General features: G+C 33.9%; 1 protein-coding gene across 3 annotated transcripts; it reads right to left on the minus strand.

Annotated features, from left to right (window-relative positions):
* Positions 1-3197: 3197 nt before the first annotated feature.
* LOC107780007 (ATP-dependent zinc metalloprotease FTSH 4, mitochondrial) lies at positions 3198-24128 on the minus strand. Of its 3 annotated transcripts, XM_075239477.1 has the most exons (8): positions 16332-16460; positions 16031-16217; positions 9230-9317; positions 7631-7879; positions 7218-7463; positions 6822-6946; positions 4912-5388; positions 3198-4513 (listed from the first exon to the last, which is right to left on the minus strand). In XM_075239477.1, exons 2-8 carry the CDS (start codon positions 16031-16033, stop codon positions 3605-3607), a joined length of 2097 nt encoding a protein of 698 aa, XP_075095578.1. In that variant the 5' UTR covers positions 16034-16217; positions 16332-16460; the 3' UTR covers positions 3198-3604. The 3 variants fall into 3 exon arrangements, with proteins under 3 accessions (XP_075095578.1, XP_075095577.1, XP_016455999.1); XM_075239476.1 differs by lacking the exons at positions 16031-16217; positions 16332-16460 and adding an exon at positions 23906-24128; XM_016600513.2 differs by lacking the exons at positions 16031-16217; positions 16332-16460 and adding an exon at positions 11066-11276.
* Between the last annotated feature and the right edge of the window lie 2825 nt (positions 24129-26953).

The following is a 26953-nucleotide window of genomic DNA, read 5'->3' on the forward strand; positions in this document are numbered from 1 at the left end:
ATAATTGTTTTCTTCTGTCATTATTATTGGACTAAAAGGAAGTTATTCTCACTGTTTAAGAATCTCAAAGATCCAACTCAAAATGAGAGAAATGATATAAGAATGTACAACACTTGACAAAAACAGAATTGGTTATCCAACTAAATAAAAGGCGCCAAAATAAATGCTCAAAAACTTTTGATAGCAACACTATTGAGCTAGTATTATTGTTTCTATCGCTAAGGACTGGCGTACGTACGATATTTTTATAAGTCATGTCACATTTAAAAGAATAAACAAATAATTTTGAAACGATATTGCGAAAAAAAAATAATTTAGATCATATCAGTCATTTTAAAAGTTGTTAAGTGACTGTAAAACTTAAAAAACCAAAATTGTGTTGGTTTGGACTCGAACTCCAGAACCAAACTTGAGAATTGTAGCGCCTTAACCAACGGAACAAGCAACGAAGATTTACCAAGTGGTGTCATTCTATATTATGTATAAGGATTTGTTAATTTTTGCATATCATTTATATGTGTATTTAGTAAAAGATTTCAGCGAAGCGATATCACGTGACACCGCTTAGCTAAGGCAAATCCGTCCCTGGGTATAATGGTTAAGGTTTCTTTACCCTTAACTGAAATTTCCTTTGGCATAGAGCGCTAAAGCCCTCATAGTTAATTTTTTACAGCGCAAATCCGTTCTAGTTGGACCAGTGGATTTCGGACACCAAATATTTAAACCATTTTGAGAAAAATTCCATTTTATCATCTTTGAAGTAATCAATGAAATGCAGAGTCCACTTTCTAATTTAGTCCAAAATGTTTGAAGCAAATATTTTTTTGTTGGGATATGGTTGAGCCAGAGATAGAATTTGGTACCACATTTAACAGTTGTAGTAGAGCTTGACAGCTTCTTGCAGTTTATGTATGAATAGTATCATTCTGCCAGATCAGAAGCGGATTCAAAATTTATAAATATATAGTGCATAATATAATATTATTTTTAAACTTTTCACACGCACATATTATATTTGTGTGTCTATGTGTCGACGTATATGTAACTCAGTGGATACAATTACAGCAAAATAATAGTCGAGACACGCACATACTTAAGGCCATAAAATATTTAACTACAAAGTTTCAAGAAAAGATATTTGATGTTTTACTTTAGAGAACCATTGGAAACTTTACCCTAAAAGAAATAAACACACACTCTTGAAACACCTCCTTCGGATTTCAGTATCATTTTTATTTTCTTTTGCTCAAATTTAACTAACTTTTGAAGCAATACTTAAATGTCAATTTAGTTTCTTTTTTAAATTTAGAGCTGCATGATATACAAATAAATTAATTCTAATAACAATAATACATATTTATCAAAACAATTTTATTTAACTCTTAAAAATAAAAAAAAATCGACACATCACCTAAGTGACATGGCTAGAGAATATCACGTGGTAGTTCTTTTCTCAATTTTAGTTTCTTTTTTATTTAGCATAGTATTTCGAGTGGCCAGGAAAAAAAAGGGGAAACTATCAAACGTTACGGTGGAGTTATAAGTACTCCTCCAATCCTTAATCAGAGATCAGGTTCGAGCCAGGGAACGAAGTCATCTTTGGTAAGAAGCGTTTTACCTCCCAAAGTGAGATTTTTTGGTGTGAATCTGAATTAGTCGAGCTCCAACACGGATACCGAATATCGAGTGAGCAACCAAATATGAAAAGCATTTGAGCCATACAAAGAGAATTAATGCATACATTCTACATATGATGGCTTCATTATCATGATTTCATTTTCAGCCAGTCTGGATAATCAAGGCTAGAAAGACATGTACAAAGGACCTGTTTTGCAATGCCAGTTGCAGTTAGGGCCCATGATAGAGACTTTGAGGAAATACAGGGGCCTTTCTATAGGAACAAATGTTTTGACATATACAACTCCACATACAACTTCCAAAATTCCCGAGGGTCGATGGCACACAGTTAGTAATTTTACATAAAATATATCCGTCTCTATATCTTTCTCCACTTAAATATTAGATTTTTGTTTGTGGCAGGATTCAAAATTCTGATGTGCGCCTAATCCTCACATAACGCGTTGCTCACTTACCACTAAACGAAAGCTTAGGTGGTCGTTGGCTAGATGTGTATAGTTGGAAATCTTAATAATATATACTCACTTTAAGTCGATACCCATTATTACATAGGAACAACGAGTTGTAGTGATATAACGTACGACTGACTATAAATCTTGAATTCGACTCTAGTGTAGGGTAGTCCGTTGTACAAGGCATCCCACGTTCACACAGAGTCCGGGGAAAGGTCTCACCCCAAGGGGTGTGATAGACAGTGTACCCTAATTCAAGTATTAATAGTTGCTTCCACGGCTCGAATATGTGACATATACGTCACACGGAGACAACTTTACCGTTGCTCCAAGGCTCCCTTCGGGTTCGACTCTATTGTAACGAAGAAAAACAAGGGTCACAATATCAAGTTATTCTCAGCTCTTTGCACAACTGTTGTCTTGCTGTTTCTTTATGAGGAGCCATTTTGTTTTAGCTAAAAGGTGTGAATGATGTGCCAAAAGGGTCCCCAGTGACTCACTGGCAATGACCTATTTGATAGGACTAAGATTCTTCTCTCAAAATAGAAGTTTAACTAACATGGCTCAATGATGTGACATCCTATAAAAATAAATACAGCGAAACATCTTTATAACATCATCCATCTATAATAGTCATTCACTATAAAAGTCAAATTTTTTTCGAACCGATCTGTTGTGTTGTGTTATAATATATGTCATCTATAACAACACTTTACTTCACTGTAGCATCCAAAACATATCATAACAAATGCAGCTGTTAAAAAGAGGTTTAACTATATAAGGAAAGGGCACAATTTGTTATTGAAAATAAAGTGAAATGAAAAATCCTTTGGAGTTTTTTTAACAAAAAAGTGAATAAAATAATGAAGGGGCTTTTAATGCGACGATATAGCAATCAGAAATGGATTCATTTCTTACCGTCACCACCTAACATAAAATTTGATTGCTCAACAGCCGACCAAAGTGTTCTATACTTCTTCACAATTGTCTTCGTATAGAAAGAAAGTAGAAACACAAAATGGAATAGTCACATACTATAAGTAAATTGTGAGTTTTCACCAAAGCAAAAAAATAGTGATGCACTGTCAAACTGCAAGATGGAAATACTAGTAACTAAACTGATATACTACTTTCATTTAAATAGGAAGGGTAATGTAGTGAAGTGCAGACATGGAAAACAACCAGGTTCTTGCACTATGAAATTTACAATATCCCCGTGGGACGAAATATTCGAAGAAAATGGGCAAGAAAAAGAAGAAAACAGCTAAAATCTAACAAGAAAGACAATGCCAGCTATGTGATATGAGGACTTGAAATTGGGCGATGCACTTGAAAATACATGAGCACCTGCCGTTAAACTGTTAAAAAACCTTTGACCTTAAACTCACCTATACAAAGATTCCCCTCGCTAACAGCAGCTCGACAATGATTCCCAAAGGGTTGGAAGTCTTGCATGAAAATAATGAACTATATGGACATTGAGTTGATAAATAGTTTTACCAATGTTTTCTGAACTAAGGTCCTACTGGAGCAATGCCTTTGGTTTTGGCAGCGGCTGCAGCAGCAGCCGCAGCAGCTGCAGCTGCACTTGGACTCGGGGGAGGTCTTGAATTGGACTGTGATGTACTTTCAACTCTAACTAATTGTTGTTGTGTTTGCTGTGTTTGTTGAGAACTGACCTGGGCAATCAAAGCCTTGATCTGGCCTCCAGTTAATGTCTCCTGCTCAAGCAATGCATTAGCAAGCGCATGAAGCTCTTTACTGTGGGTAGTGAGAATCGTTTTCGCGTTGTTGTAAGCCCTTTCGAGTAGTTCTTTTACTTCCTTCTCGATAAGAAGCCTAGTCTCAGTGCTCATGCTCCTCCCATTATCATCGTAGTTGTGAGTAACGAGCCCCACTTCTTTGCTCATACCAAACTTGGTGACCATGGCTCGGGCTAGCTTCGTTGCTTGCTTGAGATCATCAGATGGACCAGATGTAACTTCACTTTCCCCGAAAATGAGCTCTTCAGCAACCCGCCCACCCATAGTAACATCAAGCCGAGCAAGCATCTGCTTACGAGACATGGTAGTCTCGTCCTTCTCAGGCAATTGAGCAACCATACCAAGAGCCATGCCTCGTGGAACAATAGTAGCTTTGTGCACCGGAAGAGCTCCGTCTGTATGCATCGCTACAAGTGCATGGCCACCTTCGTGGTAGGCTGTGAGTTTTCTCGTCTCTTGGGATATAAAAGCCGATTTGCGCTCACTTCCCATCATGATCTTGTCCTTAGCATGCTCTAGATCAGCCAAGGTTACGGCTTTGGCACCATCCATTGCAGCCTTTACAGCAGCAATATTCACCAAGTTAGCAAGGTCAGCACCAGAAAATCCAGGAGTCCCCCGAGCAACGATCATAAGGTCAACATCGTCCGCCTTCAGAATCTGCCAAACAGGATATTCTTTATATGAGAAATTAGCAATGATAGACCAAACATGGAAAAAAGGAAGCTTGACATAGTGCAGCATAGTAGCTCATTTTTATTCTAGGACATGAAAATAGAAAGAGAAAGTAGCAATTTACAATAAATAAATAGCGAGTAGATAAGAAATGATGAATCAATGACAAAGTAAAATATGCCAAGGCAACCGTAACAGGAGAAGATATCCCGTCACTGAATTTAGGAGATGATAACATTTATTGCATCTTTGTAAACTTCGAATAATCCATCGTGCAGGGTAAATGAAAATATACCGCCAATACACCAGGAAAGAGGATGTGACGCAAAACAGGTTTATCATCTAAACACTAAATAGGAAAAGAAAACAGGGGGAAAGATTACCTTTGACATGTGAGATTCCAAAATCTGTTTCCGCCCTTCGACATCAGGATTTGGGACAACAATGTTGCGATCAAATCGTCCAGGTCTCACCAATGCCTTATCCAGTGACTCGGGGAAATTAGTGGCAGCAATCACAATGATACCATCATTTTGTCTGAAGCCATCCAGCTCGACAAGCAACTGATTTAAAGTCATCCTCATATATTGTTGGTCCTTTGGGTTACGGCTTCCTCCAATAGCATCAATCTCATCAATGAATATAATGCATGGTGATCGCTTCTTAGCAGCGGCGAAAAGGTCTCTCACTCTCCGAGCTCCGACACCGACAAACATTTCTTCAAACTCACTGCCACTGCATGAGAAAAAGGGAACCCCAGCTTCTCCAGCTATGGCCCTCGCCAACATGGTCTTACCAGTTCCAGGGGGACCAACAAGTAATACACCTTTTGGGAGCTTGCCACCAAGACGAGTGAAACGCTGTACCCAAAAGTTCGCTGAAATGAGCAAGTGCAAAATATTTACCTCAAACCCTAAAAACAAAGATCACCTCTCAAGTCTCAGCCATAATTTATGTTGCTCGGACTCTCCGAAAATGTCTCTGGGTTCGTGTCGGATTTTCCAACAATAGTGCATTTTTGGAGGATCCGACACAAACCCGGAGGCATTTTTGGAGAGTCTGCAGCATAGAACAGAATAAACAATAAAAACATTGGGGAAATGCGACGGGACATATTGCAGCTAATAAGACGTTGATACATTTGAGCCATACATCACCACATTTACTAATCATCAAAAATAAGAAAGTCATACATTACAAATTCTACTGTCCAAGATAAGTATCTTTGACCAGAAGTGGAAACTATAGGCAACAGTTTAAAAGATTTAGTATAATAGAAGGTAAGCAAAAGCACGAATAGCCACCAATAGCCTTCTCGTTTGTACCCTTTCTCATCTTTTACTACCTAAAGGGTATCTATTGCTCGATCAAGACTGAAAGCAGCTGATTCCACTTGAATATTACAATAATGGTGTAGCTACTTTGATCTTCGGGAGGTCACAACCTAAATTTCCTTCTTTTTTTTTGTTTTAAGCAGAATTTTCATGAAAAGCTAAAGAAAATACAGAATTAAACAACTTTTTTAACAGCTAATGACATCCATTTAAGCTCTCATGTACCTCAGCTCGTGGCAGTCCATATTAGATTAAACTCACAAGTAAACACCATGTTTTTTTGTATTCTTAATTCTTTGTTTTTTTAATAAGCATCACGTTGGAATAGAAATTCTAGAGTGTCCTAAGTAAACTTGTAGGTAAGTAATGGTTGGCTATTCGGAAACATGTTTTCCGTGTACTTTTCAATCACATTTATGATATACTATTCACCAAATGGATATGTAAATAAGTGACCATGGCCAAAACAATTTAGGCTTTACTTTGATCTGTGTTTAGGCACCATTATAGCATAAACTAAAAAGAATTTTGACACTAAACCTAATCGGAGTTCAACAGCTGAATTAATTGAATGATCATGACCTACTTATGAGCACAAGGGGAATAACCTTATAATCCTCTAACTTCTCCTTCTATCCATAATATCTTCGCCCCATCAGAACGTACTGTAGATATAATTAACAAATGATGAAATGTGTTCTCACACATTTTTATCCTTGGGATATTTTCAGATGGGTGTTGAAAGAGGGATAGCAAGAACACTGTCGTAAATGATGAACTCCAGTCCTGCATTTCTAGAATATTATTGAACGGAACAGCAAAGAACAAAATTCATCACAGTGTTTTTTTTGTTTACTTACCTGGATTAATGATACAAATATCAAACTTAGGACTTTATTTTGCAGATGAAGTGATTGAACTGCTTGTGATTACTGAAAAAACCACCCAGATTAACCCACCTTAGGATCTCGGAGATAGTGAACAATTTCTTCCAGCTCAGATTTTGCCTCATCAACACCCTTCACATCAGAAAATTTTGTATGGGTTTCCATACTCGGTTGCACTTCCTCATTTAAACCAAGTCCTGATTCAGAAAATGGATTAAGAAAAAGACAGTAGCAGAATGCATCTGAATAAAGTTTCAAACGCCAAACAAAAATGGGATAATTACATTTTTGGCCCGCCCTAAGAAATAATAGCCGGAAAATGTATATTTTTGCATATTAAGTACAAATATACATATAATATACATAATCAGTGTATATGTTTTGTATATATGGGCTAGAGCCTGTAATTATTTTCGACCGACGGGACAAAAATGAAAAAGCCCAACAAAAATTGCAGAACTCCTATACCTTTGCTGATTCCTCTATCTTCAATGAGAGCACCAATTCCTGAAATCAAGAGAAAGGCCACAGCCAGAGACCGGAATGTACGCCATAACTGTTCTTTGAAGTTACCTCCTTCAACAGCCACCATATGTATAGGAGTATTACGAGTACCAAGAACACCATCCTTTGTTGCTTTCCCAACATTCCTAAAAGCAGACAGAGCCCCTAAATTTTCTTCCTCCACATGAGAACTAGCAGAACCAGAAATCCCTGAAAACAGCTGTCGTAAGCACTATTGGTATCCATGCTAAACTAATTAAAAAGACAGAAACCCTCATCAGCAAGTACTAACTGTTCAATATTTAGCGTAATCTATTCTCAAAGGCGAGCCAAACCAAACAATACAAGGTAACAAGAGACATTCTAATTATTACTACCTCTCTGCAAAGTCCGGAGCAGCTCACTTTCATCGAGTTTGTCAGCCTTTACCAGTGCCTTAACATACGCCGACACTGCTTCTGGATTAGAAAGCAATGAAGGTTGGCTTTCAAACAACCTTATGACTGCCTCTTGGTCATTTCTATGATATGCAGCATTACTACTTTCATTTGTTTCACGTGCTCTGCGTCCTAGACTGCCCACATAACTAGACTGAAACCTTTGCTTGATATTTGCAACTCCATACGCTGCACACAAAAAAGGGACAAGTTGGAAAAAGAACATAAGGTTGCTGGCTCAATCAAAAGATGCTACTTAGAAAAATGTTTCTAAAATGCATTACTAACTTTTTTTGGGTAAGGATGCATTCACTAATTTCTTTTAAGACGGTGGTGTCTGGTCTAGCTTGCGCGCATCTCATCTATTGCACCGGAGTACCTGCTACCTCCTACCAGCACATGTATCGGGGAACTCTGCCCACTAAGGGCTTAGGCAAATGGGAAGAGATTCTACCTAGTGCTTTTTGCCTCATCTAGGATTTGAACCTGAGACCTCATAGTTCTCCCAACTTCATTGACCACTAGGTCACACCCTTGGGAGCGGATGCATTCACTAACCTATCAGTTGATGTTAACTCATTAGCGTTTAAGGTAGACATGGAAGCATATGACCAAAAACGATGTACTTAACTCAGGAGGTTTGCTAGCTCATTTCCATGAAGTTTGCTACTGGAGAAATTGCTTATGAATTTGTAGTCACTAACTTATAAGCTGATAATATGTTAATTTATTAGCGTCTAACGTTCACAAGACTTGGAAGTTTACGACGGAAAAGGATTGCACTGAACTGAATAGGTTTGCTAGCTCTTTCTGTGAAGCATACTACTGAAAAAAATTGCATTCGAGTTGAGAGGTTGCATGTTCGTTTACACAAGATGGTAAAATGGTCTCCAACATTATCTTGCAAGGCACAAGAAAACTGTTTAAACCAAATTATTTGCAAAAACAATAAACTACAGGGAGAAAATCAACAGTATTAAACTACCTATAATCAAAATTTACTCTACTTAGATAACTTGTCTGGCATTAAAATACAAAAACAGTTTTTTTGTTAGCGACATGCAAAGGTAGGCAAAATATAGAGACATTTCCAACAAAATAATAAATGTTCAATTATTTTCTACTAATGTGCAAATCTAATCTAGCAAGACTTAAATTTATAATAAAAGCAGTTCCGAAAGGTTGACATAATAATCTTATTTTGACGTCTAGAGAATTTTTCTTCCACTTGCTTTGGTACATTATTGATGTCACACTCAACTCATTCTTTAACTTACCGAACCTTATTTTCTAGATCGTCATCCATGTCAAGCTACCACTAAAGTGACTAGAATATTTCACAAAATTATAGGTACGGCCATTGTTCAATATAAAGAACACAACAGCTGAACTTTTTAGAGGACCGTGAATATCAAGCGGAAAATTAGGATAAATTCCATGAAAAAAAATTCCATGTCATCAACCATATGATTAGATATCTATGTAGATCACAGAAACAAAGAAACTCTACTACATGAGTGCCAAAAACTCAGAGCATACCTTCACTTCCTATGATCCTTTTAGAAGTAAGATACGTTCTATTGGATAAAGAGCTTAGCTGCCTCAGTTGAGATTGATGCCTCTCAACCTATAAAACACAAGAAGGTACTGTTACAGACATAAGAGGAAAGAAAATAGGGAAATAAAACCATCATAAAACGTGCAGTGTAAGATAAGGAAAACTGCCAAACTAAATACGACCAATCTAAAAAAAGGCAGCTGAGAAAATCTTTTTTTTTTGAAGAATAAGAATATTTCACCTTAAAACAAAAGATATTGGTAGAAACACGTAGTGAGCTAGATGAGATACAATCAATCAACTACACCTCAATCCCAAATTAGTCGGAGTTGGTTAAATGAATCATTTTTATCCATTTTGCTCTATAAACTCCATCTCAGTTCAATACTAAAAAATGAATTTTTTTTTAAGTCAAATTAGTGATTATCAAAGGTTAGAGGTTCTCCAAATCTTAAACTCTAACCACAATAAAAGGATTTACAGCAAGCACCAAACAAAACTTAAGACGTAGCACGAACAACTAAACCTTTATCTTAGCTAGTTGGTATTGCCTGTAAACTAATTGAATACTGTGAACTAGACTAAAAATTAAGAAATAATTTCGGAAAAGAAAAGAAATGATCTTCAGTTTCATAACCAATATTATAACAAGAAAAAAGAGATAAAGAAGCTACCGCCCTAGAAAAACATTGTACTTGGAAGATAGCCAAGAATCCCTAAGTAACGAAAAAAAGAAACCCAATTTACAAACGAGCTAAATACTCTGAATTTCCAATAATTTAATCGAAAAGAAATAAAAAAGATTCAATTTGGAAGAAGAAACCCATAAAACTACCAAGATTTGGGTTTCTATGACCTAATAGAGTGAAATCTCAAACCATCAATCAATCATTGGTGGAGCCACAACCAATGAAGTAAAATCCCTTACATTGGAAAATAGTAATGTCCGAATAGGGAAAAACAATTTTGTCATGTATATATAAGCTTTCGAATCCCCTTGATTTACTTTAGGCTGCAAGTTTGAAATTATTGAATCCCCTTGTTAAAATTACTGACTCCGCCAATACAATCAATCAATCAATCACACCTCAATTCTAAACTAGTTCAGATCAGCTATATGAATCATCACAAATACTTATCCATGCACGAACGTATAATCTAACCAGAATACATAATTTCGGGACAAACACCAAAGTAAATTTAAAACATAACAGCAACAACTAAACATTAATCCTAACCAGAAAAACATTTTACTTGGAAGACAGTGGCATAGCACTAAAATAATCCTAAGAAACTAAAAAGAGAAAGCCCAAGTCAGGAACAAGCTAAATACTCTGAAATTTCCAATAATTTAACAAAAAAGGAAAACCAAACTTTGAAGTAAAAACCCATAAAACTACCAGAATTAATGTTTCTCTGACAGTAGCATAGCACTAAAATAATCCTAAGAAACATAAAAGAGAAGACCCAAGTTAGGAACAAGCTAAATACTCTAAAATTCCTAAGGAACAAAAAGATCCAATCTCTGACATAATCCTAAGGAACCAAAAAAATAAAAAATAAAAGATAAACCCCAAGTTAGGAACAAGCTAATTACTCTAAAAATTCCACTAATTTCATAAGAAAACTTAAAAATATACAATCTTTGAAATAAAGACACATAAAACTACAAAAATTAGGGTTTCTCTGACCTAATAGACTGAATTATCAAACCATCAATCAATCAATAAACCAAACAAAAAATGAGATTAAAAAAATCCTTCCGAGGAAATTGAAAAAATGAAATAAAAACAAAAGGTTTGAATTAAAGAAGTGACCTGGGTGAGAAGGCGTATTAAAGCCATCTCCTTTTTTCAAAAGAAAGATTGGATTTTTCTTCAATCCCTTTATATATCTTGAGAATTTCCCCCTCTTGTTTACTATGTAGTTTTCTTGATGCTTTTGTGTCGATTTTTATTTGTTGATGGAAAATGGAGAAGGGGAAAAAGGGGAGCAAGATGGATATTGTGTTTTTGTTTTTTCAGAGGAAATATAAATATATTTGGCTATTTACTACAAATAAATTGACAAGAGTAGGTTGCTACAGTGGTGAGCACCCTCCACTTCCAACCAAAAGGTTATAAGTTCGAGTCACCCCAAGAGCAAGGTGGGGAAGGAGGGTTCGGCCGAACTTAATAGCTTTAGTTCGAATTCTGTATTTGTCTTAAAACATTTATTGAATATGTATAAATTATTAATTTAGAACCCAATAACTTAAGGCGATTAAAATCCCAGACCAATAAGTTTGAAATCTTAGTTCCGCCTCTGCCTATTATGGAATTGACTGCTAACTTGTACACCGCATAGAGATAGCTAAATTTTAATTACTCCCCCCGTTCACTTGTACTTGTTCACTTTGGATTTTGCACGCCCTTTAAGAAATAATAAATAAAGTACATAATTTACCATGATACCCATATTAATTGGTGTATAATCTTAATAAATTCGAAAAATGATTTGGAATGAGTAATTAATGGTAAGGGCAAAACAGAAAAAATAAATTATTTTTCTCTTGATATACGAAAAGTGACAAGTAAAAATGAAAATTTTATTTTTAGAATACGTGACAATCAAAAGTGAACGGAGGGAGTATTATTCTTTTGTTTTAGGAAATGATTCAATCATATTTGCACCCCATTAGTAAATTATCTCGTATTTGTTTTTATTATTAATGAAGTTCTAATAGGAAATGGATAGATATTATGTGCAAATTCTTTAAGAAGAAAAAAGTCCAAATAACTCTCAAATTTTAATTATAGTTCTAATAGTAGTATTTATTTTCTTTTTCTAAACATGTATAGTGTATCTTTTTACCCGAAGGAGGAAAAGAAGTTAAAGTCAAATTCACACAGTTTGCATGATATTACTTAAATTGAAGCACTTAAGAATGTGAGCAAGTGATTATTAAAGTGGTAAATCGTAGTTCAAATTCAAAAACAAAAAATATTACTCCCTTTGTCCCAATTTATTGTGAAAATGACACCAGGTAGCCACTTTTAAGTATGTTGTTTAAAACATATCCACAGTTTACAATATATTTAAAAATTAGCCAATAAACTTAAACTTTAGGACATGACGTCCTGAACTTAAACCTCAAGTTTCAAACTTCAGGACGTCGTGTCCTAAAGTTCAAAAATTGTGTCCATAAATCTTATGTCTTGAATTTTAAATTAACAGTTCAGAAATTCGGGACACTTAGTCTTGAATTTCAAATTAGCAGTTCATAAATTCAAGACACTTAGTCCCGAATTTCAAATTAGCAGCTCAAAAATTTAGGATACTTAGTCCTAAAGTTTGGACGAATTGGCTAATTTTTAAATATTATAAATTGTGAATATATTTTAAATAGCAAACTTAAAAGTGGCTATTGGTGCACTTCGCCCCAATTTCTTTGATGCATTTCGAATTTCAAGAGTTAAACGAGTTTTTTCTTTGATCATTATTTTTTTATTATGTCTTTTAAATATTTTAAATTTTATTGTGACTTATAATACTTTTGATATAGCTTTTAAATATGTAAATTTCATTTCAAAAAAAATTTAATAATTTTATGTTTGAATTTATGATCAAAATTAAGAAGTTTGATGCTCGAAATCTGAATTGCATCAAATAAATTGAGACAAAGGAAGTAAAAATTTTCTTTTTTACATGTCTAAACCTTAGTAGGCACACAAAACTAATCTAGACACCACCATTATTGAAAGAAAATGGCTCAATTGAAGGTATTGAACAAAATTCTTATTGGCTTAGTTTAACATGTTTATCCTAGACCTAGCTAAGTAGCTAAGAGCTTCTAATAATTTAAAAACATAGGAATCTTACTTATTTTGATTAATGAAACATTGTTTGTTGACAAACAAAACCAAAAAGAAAGTAATTTTTAGAGTAATTTTTAATAGTGATTCATGAGACCTAGAATTCCAAATTCCAACGTGCATTATGTTGAGTAATATTACTCTTTGTTGACGAGTAAAAATCTAAAATAAATAACTGCAGTGTCCCATTGGCCTAAGAGTAGTATGCACGAAGCTATGTGAAAATTGTTTACTTTTGAATCCCCTTGTTAAAATTCTTGGTTCTGCTATTGCAATCAATCAAAAACACCTCAATTCTAGGCTAGTTCAGGTCAACTATATGAGTCGTCATAAACACTTATCCACGCGGCACGGACTTATAATCTAACCAGAATACATAATTTTAGAGCAAACACCAAACCAAATTTAAAACATAGCAGGAAAAACTAAACCTTAATCCTAACTAGTTGGTACTGTGTATAAGTTAAATAAGATATAGACTTCAAAACATAAATACAAAACAAAACAAAAAACGCTCCTCAGTTTCATAACCATTATTATAACAAGAAAAAAGATATAAAGCAGCTATAGTCGAGTCCGGAAGAAAAAACAACATTTTGAACTCAAGCGACTAAAATAGGTGTTTAAAAAAAGGGTGAACAATTTTATATATAGCGCATGAACTACATGCACTATACGTCAACAACGTCAGTTACCCCGTTAACGTATAGCGCATGAAAAATCATGCGTTATACACTTACCAGATTTGGTGTTCATTGAAGGGTGGGAATGACTAGAGTTAAACGATTAAAATGTGCCTACTAATTGCACTTAAACTACACACACACATATATCATTGAATGCTTATTAGTATCGAAAATTAGTACTCCTAATGTTGTATGATATTTTAGACTAAGGTTCAGTTGATTCACGTACTAATTATGCATAGACTGATTATACTTCGCATAATAATGTGAAGGTTATTATACAGTAAATAACATTATTATACAATAACTTTTTACTTTTAGGGAATTTTGTTTTTAGTTATTCGTATTCATGTATTGCTAACATATGTACTCTTATTCCATATTGTATTTTGCATAAATAATACGCAAATTCTAACATAACTTATAGAGGTATTCGTAAATGCAGAATTAATAAAGCCAACCCGATGTTGAGAAAGCACCAAGGGCATCCAGGTACACAATGGCTTTCTACCGGCACTAATGGGAGTTCATTAAACACTGCATACTTGCAGCTATGAGTTACTATCACCAGCATTGTTGGATGGTTAGGTCATGTAATGCATAATTCAATGCGCTCATTCCTAAAAAGAAAGGGGCAATGGAGCTAAGGGACTATAGACCAATTAGTCTAATTGGTAGTGTGTACAAGATCATAGCTAAAGTCCTAGCTGAAAGGTTGAAGAAAGTAATGGGAAAATTGGTCTCAAATCAACAGAATGCATTCATCCAAGGAAGGCAGATTACAGATGCTTCAGTGAAAGCAAACGATGTCCTTGATTGGCAGTTAACGCAAGGGGATGTAGGGATTCTATGTAAGATGGACATAGAAAAAAGCCTTTGATCAACTTAACTGGTCCTACCTCATTTCCATTCTCAAGCAAATGGGATTTGGGGAAAGATGGTTAAAATGGATCAAGTTCAATATCTCTACTGTGAAGTACTCCATTCTAATCAACAGGAACCAAGTTAGTTTTTTCTCCCCACAGAGGGGATAGAGACAGGGAGACCCACTCTCACCATTCTTATTCATATTAGCAATGGAAGGACTCGGTAAGATGTTGGATAAAGCTAAGCAGATGCAATGGTTGAAAGGTTTTGATGTTGGGAGAGGAAGCACAGTCAATATTTCTCATATGCTCTATGCAGATGACAATTTGATTTTCTGTGGGGCAGACAGAAGTCAAGTACTCTATCTAAATCTAACCCTTCTTATTTTTGAAGCTATTTCAGGTCTTCACATTAACATGCTCAAAAGTGTAATCTATCTTGTTAATGAGGTGCATAATTTAGAAGACCTGGCTAGAATTTTAGGCTGCAATAATGGATGTTTATCAACCACTTACCTGGGACTTCCACTAGGGGAAAAGTTCAAGTCAGAAACTATATGGAGTGGGATCATTGAGTAATTTGAAAAGAAACTTATTTCTTGGAAGCTACAGTATTTGTCTATGGGTGGAAGACTAACTCTAATCAGTAGTGTTCCTAGACAGCATCCCAACCTACCAGATGTAACTCTTTCCAATGCCTAGTAAGGTCCTGAAGCAGCTTGACAAGATCAGAAGAAACTTTCTATGGGAAGGGACTAAAGATGATCACAAGTTCTACCTGGTAAAGTGGTCTAAAGTTATCTTACCAAAGGACCAAGGTGGATTAGGGGTCAGGGACTTAGCTCTGCACAACAAATGCTTATTGATGAAATGGCTTTGGAGATATACACGGGAGGAGCAGAGCCTATGGAAGAAAGTTGTCAGTGCCAAACATGGAACCCAAAGCCACTGGTGCACCAAGCTATCTAAAGCACCACAAGGAGTTGAAGTTTGGAAGAGCATCTACAAACTCTGGGAGGAGTTCTCACAAAACCAGCACTTTGCAGTTTGCAGATGGACAACAAATAAAATTCTGGAAGGACAAATGGCTAGGCAACACACCCCTATGGAATGACTACCCTGCTCTCTTTCAGATGGTTAGTGATCCAGACTCAACAATTCATCAGTACAAAGAAGGAAACTCATTGAATATAACATTTAGAAGGAACTTGCAAGACTGGGAATATGAGGATCTGCTCAGACTTCTTTCCACACTCAACAATTTTTCAAGCAACACTCTAGTACCTGATCAGTTCAAATAGGGTATTGCAGATGCAGGAAAGTACTCAGTCAAAACAGCCTGCAAGTTAGCACGAACTCATAATGTAATAACTAACCATTGATCTTGGAAGTTAATATGGAAAATCAAGTTGCCACCCAAAGTCATCTGCTTCAATTGGACTGCACTTTATGAGGCTTGTCTGACACAGGACAACTTAGCCGAGAGGAATTTTCAGATTGTGAATAGATGTTACATGTACCAGAGGGAGGCAGAAACTCACAACCATCTTTTTCTTCAATGTCCTGTTGCAGCAGATTTATGGAGTATGTTTATATCACTCTTTGGACTTAGTTTGGTCATGCCTTGGAGTTACTGGAAAGTTGATAGCACCATTAGGAAAGTATGGAAGATGATACCTGCAGCTATTTTTTGGAGCATTTGGAATGAGAGAAACAGCAGGTATTTTGATGGAGTATCAACTTCTCCCCACAGACTCAAGGCTAGATGCCTCATGTATTTGTATAGCTGGGCTTATCTATCCTCTATAGACTCCCCTGATTAGTTTTTTGAATTTTGTTAGCTCCCTAGTACTAGTATAAACATTTGTAAGGAGCTAACAATTGCTACACTCTTTTGTAACTTCTGCATCTCCTTGATGCCAGAAATGAAACCAATTACTTCATCAAAAAAAATAATAAAGCCAACCAGATGTTGTATTGATTGAAATACACGGCTTTTTATACTATCATCAAATATTGTATAACTTATATTAAATTTTATGTTGGAATTAATTTGTTAAGACGATAAATCAAACAACCCCTTATTGTTTAAAGAATTTTGAATCAGTCTATCAAAGATATATACCTCTTTGAACTAACAAAGGGGTGTGATTTGTCGTATTGGGGAAGTGTATAAAAAATCGGAATTTATAGCTTCTAAGTAAAGGCAGTTCAACTTTGCGGGCTTTGGGAGCGTGACTGGCTTTAGATTTTAAGTAGAATATGATAAAAAAGAAGTGTATAGCGCATGAAATAGATGCGCTATACTAACTGACCCCATTAACATAAAATTGTTCGCCCTTTTTTAACACCTATTTTGGTCGCTTGAGTTCAAAATATTATTACTTTGGTTCCGGACTCATTATAGTCTCAGTAAAACATTATACTTGGAAAACAGTAGCATAATACTAAACCAATCCTATTAAGAAACCAAAAAGATGAAAACCCAAGTTAGGACCGAGCTAATTACTCTGAAATTTTCAATAATTTAACAAAAATAAAAAATAACAAGAAGATCCAATCTTTGAAATAAAAACCCATAAAACTACCAGTATTAGGGTTTCTCTGACAGTAGCATAGCACTAAAATAATCCTAAGAAACATAAAAGAGTAGACCCAAGTTAGGAACAAGCTAAATACTCTAAAATTTCCAATAATTTAATTGGAAAGAACAAAAAGATTCAATCTCTGACATAATCCTAAGGAACAAAAAAACAAAGATAAACCCCAAGTTAGGAACAAGCTAATTACTCTAAAATTTCCACTAATTTCATAAGAAAATTTATAAATATCCAACCTTTGAAATAAAAACACATAAAACTACAAAAACTAGGGTTTCTCTGACCTAATAGACTGAATTATCAATCAATCAATAAATCAAACAAAAAATGAAATTAAAAAAATCCTTCCGAGGAAATTGAAAAAATGAAATAAAAACAAAAGGTTTGAATTAAAGAAGTGACCTGGGTGAGAAGGCGTATTAAAGCCATCTCCTTTTTTCAAAAGAAAGATTGGATTTTTCTTCAATCCCTTTATATATCTTGAGAATTTCCCCCTCTTGTTTACTATGTAGTTTTCTTGATGCTTTTGTGTCAATTTTTATTTGTTGATGGAAAATGGAGAAGGGGAAAAAGGGGAGCAAGATGGATATTTTGTTTTTGTTTTTTCAGAGGAAATATAAATATATTTGGCTATTTACTACAAATAAATTGACAAGAGTAGGTTGCTACAGTTGTGAGCACCCTCCACTTCCAACCAAAAGGTTATAAGTTCGAGTGACCCCAAGAGCAAGCTGGGGAAGGAGGGTTCGGCCGAACATAATAGCTTTAGTTCGAATTCTGTATTTGTCTTAAAACATTTATTGAATATGTATAAATTATTAATTTAGAACCCAATAACTTAAGGCGATTAAAATCCCAGACCAATAAGTTTGAAATCCTAGTTCCGCCTCTGCCTATTATGGAATTGACTGCTAACTTGTACACCGCATAAAGATAGCTGAATTTTAATTACTCCCCCCGTTCACTTGTACTTGTTCACTTTGGATTTTGCACGCCCCTTAAGAAATAATAAATAAAGTGCATAATTTATCATGATACCCATATTAATTGGTGTATAGTCTTAATAAATTCGAAAAATGATTTGGAATGAGTAATTAATGGTAAGGGCAATACAGAAAAAGTAAATTATTTTTCTCTTGATATACGAAAAGTGACAAGTAAAAATGAAAATTTTATTTTTAGAATACGTGACAATCAAAAGTGAACGGAGGGAGTATTATTCTTTTGTTTTAGGAAATGATTCAATCATATTTGCACCCCATTAGTAAATTATCTCGTATTTGTTTTTATTATTAATGAAGTTCTAATAGGAAATGGATAGATATTATGTGCAAATTCTTTAAGAAGAAAAAAGTCCAAATAACTCTCAAATTTTAATTATAGTTCCTAATAGTAGTATTTATTTTCTTTTTCTAAACATGTATAGTGTATCTTTTTACCCGAAGGAGGAAAAGAAGTTAAAGTCAAATTCACACAGTTTGCATGATATTACTTAAATTGAAGCACTTAAGAATGTGAGCAAGTGATTATTAAAGTGGTAAATCGTAGTTCAAATTCAAAAACAAAAAATATTACTCCCTTTGTCCCAATTTATTGTGAAAATGACATTAGGTAGCCACTTTTAAGTATGTTGTTTAAAACATATCCACGGTTTACAATATATTTAAAAATAATCCAATAAACTTAAACTTTAGGACATGACGTCCTGAACTTAAACCTCAAGTTTCAAACTTCAGGACGTCGTGTCCTAAAGTTCAAAAATTGTGTCCATAAATCTTATGTCTTGAATTTTAAATTAACAGTTCAGAAATTCGGGACATTTAGTCCTGAATTTCAAATTAGCAGTTCATAAATTCAAGACACTTAGTCCTGAATTTCAAATTAGCAGCTCAAAAATTTAGGATACTTAGTCCTGAAGTTTGGACGAATTGGCTAATTTTTAAATATTATGAATTGTGAATATATTTTAAATAGCAAACTTAAAAGTGGCTATTGGTGCACTTCGCCCCAATTTCTTTGATGCATTTCGAATTTCAAGAGTTAAACGAGTTTTTTCTTTGATCATTATTTTTTTATTATGTCTTTTAAATATTTTAAATTTTATTGTGACTTGTAATACTTTTGATATAGCTTTTAAATATGTAAATTTCATTTCAAAAAAAATTTAATAATTTTATGTTTGAATTTATGATCAAAATTAAGAAGTTTGATGCTCGAAATCTGAATTGCATCAAATAAATTGAGACAAAGGAAGTAAAATTTTTCTTTTTTACATGTCTAAACCTTAGTAGGCACACAAAACTAATCTAGACACCACCATTATTGAAAGAAAATGGCTCAATTGAAAGTATTGAACAAAATTCTTATTGGCTTAGTTTAACATGTTTATCCTAGACCTAGCTAAGTAGCTAAGAGCTTCTAATAATTTAAAAACATAGGAATCTTACTTATTTTGACTAATGAAACATTGTTTGTTGACAAGCAAAACCAAAAAGAAAGTAATTTTTAGAGTAATTTTTAATAGTGATTCATGAGACCTAGAATTCCAAATTCCAACGTGCATTATGTTGAGTAATATTACTCTTTGTTGACGAGTAAAAATCTAAAATAAATAACTGCAGTGTCCCATTGGCCTAAGAGTAGTATGCACGAAGCTATGTGAAAATTGTTTACTTTTGAATCTCCTTGTTAAAATTCTTGGTTATGCTATTGCAATCAATCAAAAACACCTCAATTCTAGGCTAGTTCAGGTCAACTATATGAGTCGTCATAAACACTTATCCACGCGGCACGGATTTATAATCTAACCAGAATACATAATTTTAGAGCAAACACCAAACCAAATTTAAAACATAGCAGGAAAAACTAAACCTTAATCCTAACTAGTTGGTACTGCGTATAAGTTAAATAAGATATAGACTTCAAAACATAAATACAAAACAAAACAAAAAACGCTCCTCAGTTTCATAACCATTATTATAACAAGAAAAAAGATATAAAGCAGCTATAGTCGAGTCCGGAAGAAAAAACAACATTTTGAACTCAAGCGACTAAAATAGGTGTTTAAAAAAAGGGTGAACAATTTTATATATAGCGCATGAACTACATGCACTATACGTCAACAACGTCAGTTACCCCGTTAACGTATAGCGCATGAAAAATCATGCGTTATACACTTACCAGATTTGGTGTTCTTTGAAGGGTGGGAATGACTAGAGTTAAACGATTAAAATGTACCTACTAATTGTCACTTAAACTACACACACACATATATCATTGAATGCTTATTAGTATCGAAAATTAGTACTCCTAATGTTGTATGATATTTTAGACTAAGGTTCAGTTGATTCACGTACTAATTATGCATAGACTGATTATACTTTGCATAATAATGTGAAGATTATTATACAATAAATAACATTAGTATACAATAACTTTTTACTTTTAGGGAATTTTGTTTTTAGTTATTCGTATTCATGTATTGCTAACATATGTACTCTTATTCCATATTCTATTTTGCATAAATAATACGCAAATTCTAACATAACTTATAGAAGTATTCGTAAATGCAGAATTAATAAAGCCAACCCGATGTTGAGAAAGCACCAAGGGCATCCGGGTACACAATGGCTTTCTACCGGCACTAATGGGAGTTCATTAAACACTGCATACTTGCAGCTATGAGTTACTATCACCAGCATTGTTGGATGGTTAGGTCATGTAATGCATAATTCAATGCGCTCATTCTTAAAAAGAAAGGGGCAATGGAGCTAAGGGACTATAGACCAATTAATCTAATTGGCAGTGTGTACAAGATCATAGCTAAAGTCATAGCTTAAAGGTTGAAGAAAGTAATGGGAAAATTGGTCTCAAATCAACAGAATGCATTCATCCAAGGAAGGCAGATTACAGATGCTTCAGTGAAAGCAAACGATGTCCTTGATTGGCAGTTAACGCAAGGGGATGTAGGGATTCTATGTAAGATGGACATAGAAAAAAGCCTTTGATCAACTTAACTGGTCCTACCTCATTTCCATTCTCAAGCAAACGGGATTTGGGGAAAGATGGTTAAAATGGATCAAGTTCAATATCTCTACTTTGAAGTACTCCATTCTAATCAACAAGAACCAAGTTGGTTTTTTCTCCCCTCAGAAGGGATTGAGACAGGGAGACCCACTCTCACCATTCTTATTCATATTAGCAATGGAAGGACTCGGTAAGATGTTGGATAAAGCTAAGCAGATGCAATGGTTGAAAGGTTTTGATGTTGGGAGAGGAAGCACAGTCAATATTTCTCATATGCTCTATGCAGATGACAATTTGATTTTTTGTGGGGCAGACAGAAGTCAAGTGCTCTATCTAAATCTAACCCTTCTTATTTTTGAAGTTATTTCAGGTCTTCACATTAACATGCTCAAACGTGTAATCTATCTTGTTAATGAGGTGCATAATTTAGAAGACCTGGCTGGAATTTTAGGCTGCAATACTGGATGTTTACCAACCACTTACCTGGGACTTCCACTAGGGGAAAGGTTCAAGTCAGAAACTGTATGGAGTGGGATCATTGAGTAATTTGAAAAGAAACTTATTTCTTGGAAGCTACAGTATTTGTCTATGGATGGAAGACTAACTCTAATCAATAGTGTCCTGGACAGCATCCCAACCTACCAGATGTAACTCTTTCCAATGCCTAGTAAGGTCCTGAAGCAACTTGACAAGATCAGAAGAAACTATCTATGGGAAGGGACTATAGATGATCACAAGTTTCACCTGGTAAAGTGGTCTAAAGTTATCTTACCAAAGGACTAATGTGGATTAGGGGTCAGGGACTTAGCTCTGCACAACAAATGCTTATTGATGAAATGGCTTTGGAGATATACACGGGAGGAGCAGAGCCTATGGAAGAAAGTTGTCAGTGCCAAACATAGAACCCAAAGCCACTGGTGCACCAAGCTATCTAAAGCACCACAAGGAGTTGAAGTTTGGAAGAGCATCTACAGAGGATCTGCTCAGACTTCTTTCCGCACTCAACAATTTTTCAAGCAACACTCTAGTACCTGATCAGTTCAAATAGGGTATTGCAGATGCAGGAAAGTACTCAGTCAAAACAGCCTGCAAGTTAGCACGAACAGAGGGAGGCAGAAACTCACAACCATCTTTTTCTTCAATGTCCCGTTACAGCAGATTTATGGAGTATGTTTATATCACTTTATGGACTTAGTTTGGTCATGCCTTGGAGTTACTGGAAAGTTGATAGCACCATTAGGAAAGTATGGAAGATGATACCTGCAGCTATTTTTTGGAGCATTTGGAATGAGAGAAACAGCAAGGCTATTTTTTGGAGCATTTGGAATGAGAGAAACAGCAAGTGTTTTGATGGAGTATCAACTTCTCCCCACTGACTCAAGGCTAGATGCCTCATGTATTTGTATAGCTGGGCTTATCTATCCTCTATAGACTCCCCTGATTAGTTTTTTGAATTTTGTTAGCTCCCTAGTACTAGTATAAATATTTGTAAGAAACTAACAATTGCTATACTCTTTTGTAACTTCTGCATCTTCTTGATGCCAGAAATGAAACCAATTACTTCATCAAAAAAAATAATAAAGCCAACCAGATGTTGTATTGATTGAAATACACGGCTTTTTATACTATCATCAAATATTGTATAACTTATATTAAATTTTATGTTGGAATTAATTTGTTAAGACGATAAATCAAACAACTCCTTATTGTTTAAAGAATTTTGAATCAGTCTATCAAAGATATATACCTCTTTGAACCAACAAAGGGGTGTGATTTGTCGTATTGGGGAAGTGTATAAAAAATCGGAATTTATAGCTTCTAAGTAAAGGCAGTTCAACTTTGCGGGTTTTGGGAGCGTGACTGGCTTTAGATTTTAAGTAGAATATGATAAAAAAGAAGTGTATAGCGCATGAAATAGATGCGCTATACTAACTGACCCAATTAACATAAAATTGTTCGTCCTTTTTTTAACACCTATTTTGATCGTTTGAGTTCAAAATATTATTACTTTGGTTCCGGACTCATTATAGTCTCAGTAAAACATTATACTTGGAAAACATTAGCATAATACTAAACCAATCCTATTAAGAAACCAAAAAGATGAAAACCCAAGTTAGGACCGAGCTAATTACTCTGAAATTTTCAATAATTTAACAAAAATAAAAAATAAAAAGAAGATCCAATCTTTGAAATAAAAACCCATAAAACTACCAGTATTAGGGTTTCTCTGACAGTAGCATAGCACTAAAATAATCCTAAGAAACATAAAAGAGTAGACCCAAGTTAGGAACAAGCTAAATACTCTAAAATTTCCAATAATTTAATTGGAAAGAACAAAAAGATTCAATCTCTGACATAATCCTAAGGAACAAAAAAACAAAGATAAACCCCAAGTTAGGAACAAGCTAATTACTCTAAAATTTCCACTAATTTCATAAGAAAATTTATAAATATCCAACCTTTGAAATAAAAACACATAAAACTACAAAAACTAGGATTTCTCTGACCTAATAGACTGAATTATCAATCAATCAATAAATCAAACAAAAAATGAAATTAAAAAAATCCTTCCGAGGAAATTGAAAAAATGAAATAAAAACAAAAAGTTTGAATTAAAGAAGTGACCTGGGTGAGAAGGCGCATTAAAGCCATCTCCTTTTTTCAAAAGAAAGATTGGATTTTTCTTCAATCCCTTTATATATCTTGAGAATTTCCCCCTCTTAATCTACGTAGTTTTCTTGATGCTTTTGTGTCGATTTTTCAGAGTTCCATTTGTTGATGAAAAATGGAGAAGGGAAAAAAGGAGAGCAAGATGGATATTTTGTTTTTGTTTTTCCAAGGGAAATATAAATATATTTGGCTATTTACTACAAATAAATAAATAAATGGACCATTCTATTTTGGATAATATGTCAGTTGGTCTGTTTCAGCTTGGAGGCCCTATTATGAGGGGGCAGAGCTAAAGTGCACAGACACGATTCGGCCGAACTTTAAACTTTGGTTTTAACTCTTTATTTGTTTTAAAAAATTTATTTAATATATATAACTTATTAATTTAAAACTTAATAACTTAAGGTGATTAAAATCTCAAATTAATAAGTTTGAAATTCTAGTTTCGGCTTTGTCTATTATGGTGCTGACTGCTAACTTGTACACCGCATAGAGATAGCTTAATTTTAATTACTCTCTCCGTTCACTTTTACTTATTCACTTTAGATTCTGCACGCCCCTTAAAAAATAATAAATAAAGTGCATAATTTACCACGATACTCATATTAATTGGTGTATAGTCTTAATGAATTCGAAAAATGATTTTGAATGGGTAATTAATGCTAAGGGCAAAACAGGAAAAGTAAATTATTTTTCTCTTGATATGCGAAAAGTGACAAGTAAAAATAAAAATTTATTTTTATAATACGTGACAATCAAAAGTGATATTATTCTTTTGTTTTAGGAAAGGATTCAATCATATTTGCACCCCATTAGTAAATTACTCTCAAATTTTAATTATAGTTCTAATAGTAGTATCTATTTTCTTTTTCTAAACATGTATAGTGTAACTTTTTACAACGAAGGGAAAAAGAAGTTAAAGTCGAATTCACACAGTTTGCATGATATTACATAAATTGAAGCACTTAAGAATGTGATCAAGTGGTTGTAAATCGTAGTTCAAATTCAAAAACAAAAAATATTACTCCCTTTGTCTCAATTTATTGTGAAAATGACATCAGGTAGCCACTTTTAAGTATGTTGTTTAAAATATATCTACAGTTTATAATATATATAAAAATTAGCAATAAACTTTAAACTTTAGGACATGACGTCCTGAACTTAAACCTCAAGGTTCAAACTTCAGGACGTCGTGTCCTAAAGTTCAAAAATTGTGTCCATAAATCTTATGTCTTGAATTTTAAGTTAACAATTCAGAAATTCGGGATACTTAGTCCTGAATTTCAAATTAGCAGTTCAGAAATTCAAGACACATAGTTCTGAATTTCAAATTAGCAGCTCAAAAATTTAGGATACTCAGTCCTCAAGTTTGGACGAATTGACTAATTTTTAAATATTATAAATCGTGAATATATTTTAAATAGCAAACTTAAAAGTGGCTATTGGTGCACTTCGCCCCAATTTCTTTGATGCATTTCTAATTTCGAGAGTTAAACGAGTTTTTTTTTATCATTATTTTTTTATATGTCTTTTAAATATTTTAAATTTTATTGTGACTTATAATGTTTTTGATATAGCTTTTAAATATGTAAATTTTATTTTTTTAAAATATGTTTGAATTTACGATCAAAATTGAGAAGTTTGATGCTCGAAATCTGAATTGCATCAAATAAATTGAGACAAAGGGAGCAAGTAATTTTTTTCTTTTTTACCTGTCTAAACTTTAGTAGGCACACAAAACTAATCTTGACACCACCATTATTGAAAGAAAATGGCTCAATTGAAGGTATTGAACAAAATTCTTATTGGCTTAGTTTAACATGTTTATCCTAGACCTAGCTAAGTAGCTAAGAGCTTCTAATAATTTAAAAACATAGGAATCTTACTTATTTTGATTAATGAAACATTGTTTGTTGACAAACAAAACAAAAAAGTAAGTAATTTTTAATAGTGATTCACGAGACCTAGAATTCCAAATTCCAATGCATTATGTTGAGTAATATTATTCTTTGTTGACGAGTTAAAATCTAAAATAAATAACCGGAGTGTCTCATTGGCCTAAGAGTAGTCTGCACGAAGCTATGTGAAAATTGTTTACTTCCAATTTCAGTCGATTAGACATGAGTTTAAACTTAATGCATTAATAATATGAAAAACTATATGCGCAATTAGGTTATTGAAAAGGCAATTTTCCTGATATTCTGTTACCGTCACGAGCAAGGGCGGATGCATGTGGAACGAAGCGATGTCACGCGACACTGTTTGTCGGAAAATTTTACGAGATATATGTAGTAATATTGTATGGAATACTAATATAAAGAAAATGAAACCACTTTGACATATATTATTGCTTGGCATATTGGTTAAGTTCCTAATTTTGTTCTAAGAGGTTTTAAAAGTTCCAACCTCAACTAGATCATTTTTGTTGGCAAATATTTGAGAGAGCCTATATTATTAAAAATTGTAGATAGGTAAGAGTTGAACTTACAACCGCTTCTAACTTAAAGACTCAACAAAACTAATGGACTAAGACTATTTCTTGTTAGGTAATGTAATAATTAATACTCTATTATTTATTATTCGCTCTTTTATAAATATTGACACTACTTACAAAAATAATTTACGTACGTCCTTGGTCACGAGAAAGACGCATAAAAAAGGAACTGCTAAAAATAGTCATTTTCGAGTGCAAAAAAAGGTCAAACACGGTCAATTTAAAGAAATACCTGTGAGCACGTGATTTTTGCCCCACTAAAATATTCCTACAAAATTCACAAATAGATTTTTTTTTTCTTAATTGTTTTAGGTTTTACAGAATTTGTAGGGATTTTCGGTTAATTGTTTCTTGCATTTATTTGCATATTTAATTCTAAAAATCATAAGAAAAATACCAAAATGTCTAAAAGTATTTCATGCATAACACTTTAGGTTTAGTTGCATTTAGGATTTAATTACATAAGTTATTTGTATTATTAAACAGAAAATCACAAAATATGGGTCATT

The sequence above is a fragment of the Nicotiana tabacum genome, chromosome 19 (genome assembly GCF_000715075.1).
Source record: "Nicotiana tabacum cultivar K326 chromosome 19, ASM71507v2, whole genome shotgun sequence".
NCBI lineage: Eukaryota > Viridiplantae > Streptophyta > Magnoliopsida > Solanales > Solanaceae > Nicotiana > Nicotiana tabacum.

Coding starts and splice junctions, on each gene's coding strand:
- LOC107780007 (XM_075239476.1), bottom strand. CDS start 23,932: ATGGCTTTAATGCGCCTTCTCACCCAG. Junction 9,318..23,905: donor TAATGCGCCTTCTCACCCAG/GTCACTTCTTTA, acceptor TGTGTTTTATAG/GTTGAGAGGCATCAATCTCA. Junction 6,947..7,217: donor AGATAGAGGAATCAGCAAAG/GTATAGGAGTTC, acceptor TTTCTGAATCAG/GACTTGGTTTAAATGAGGAA.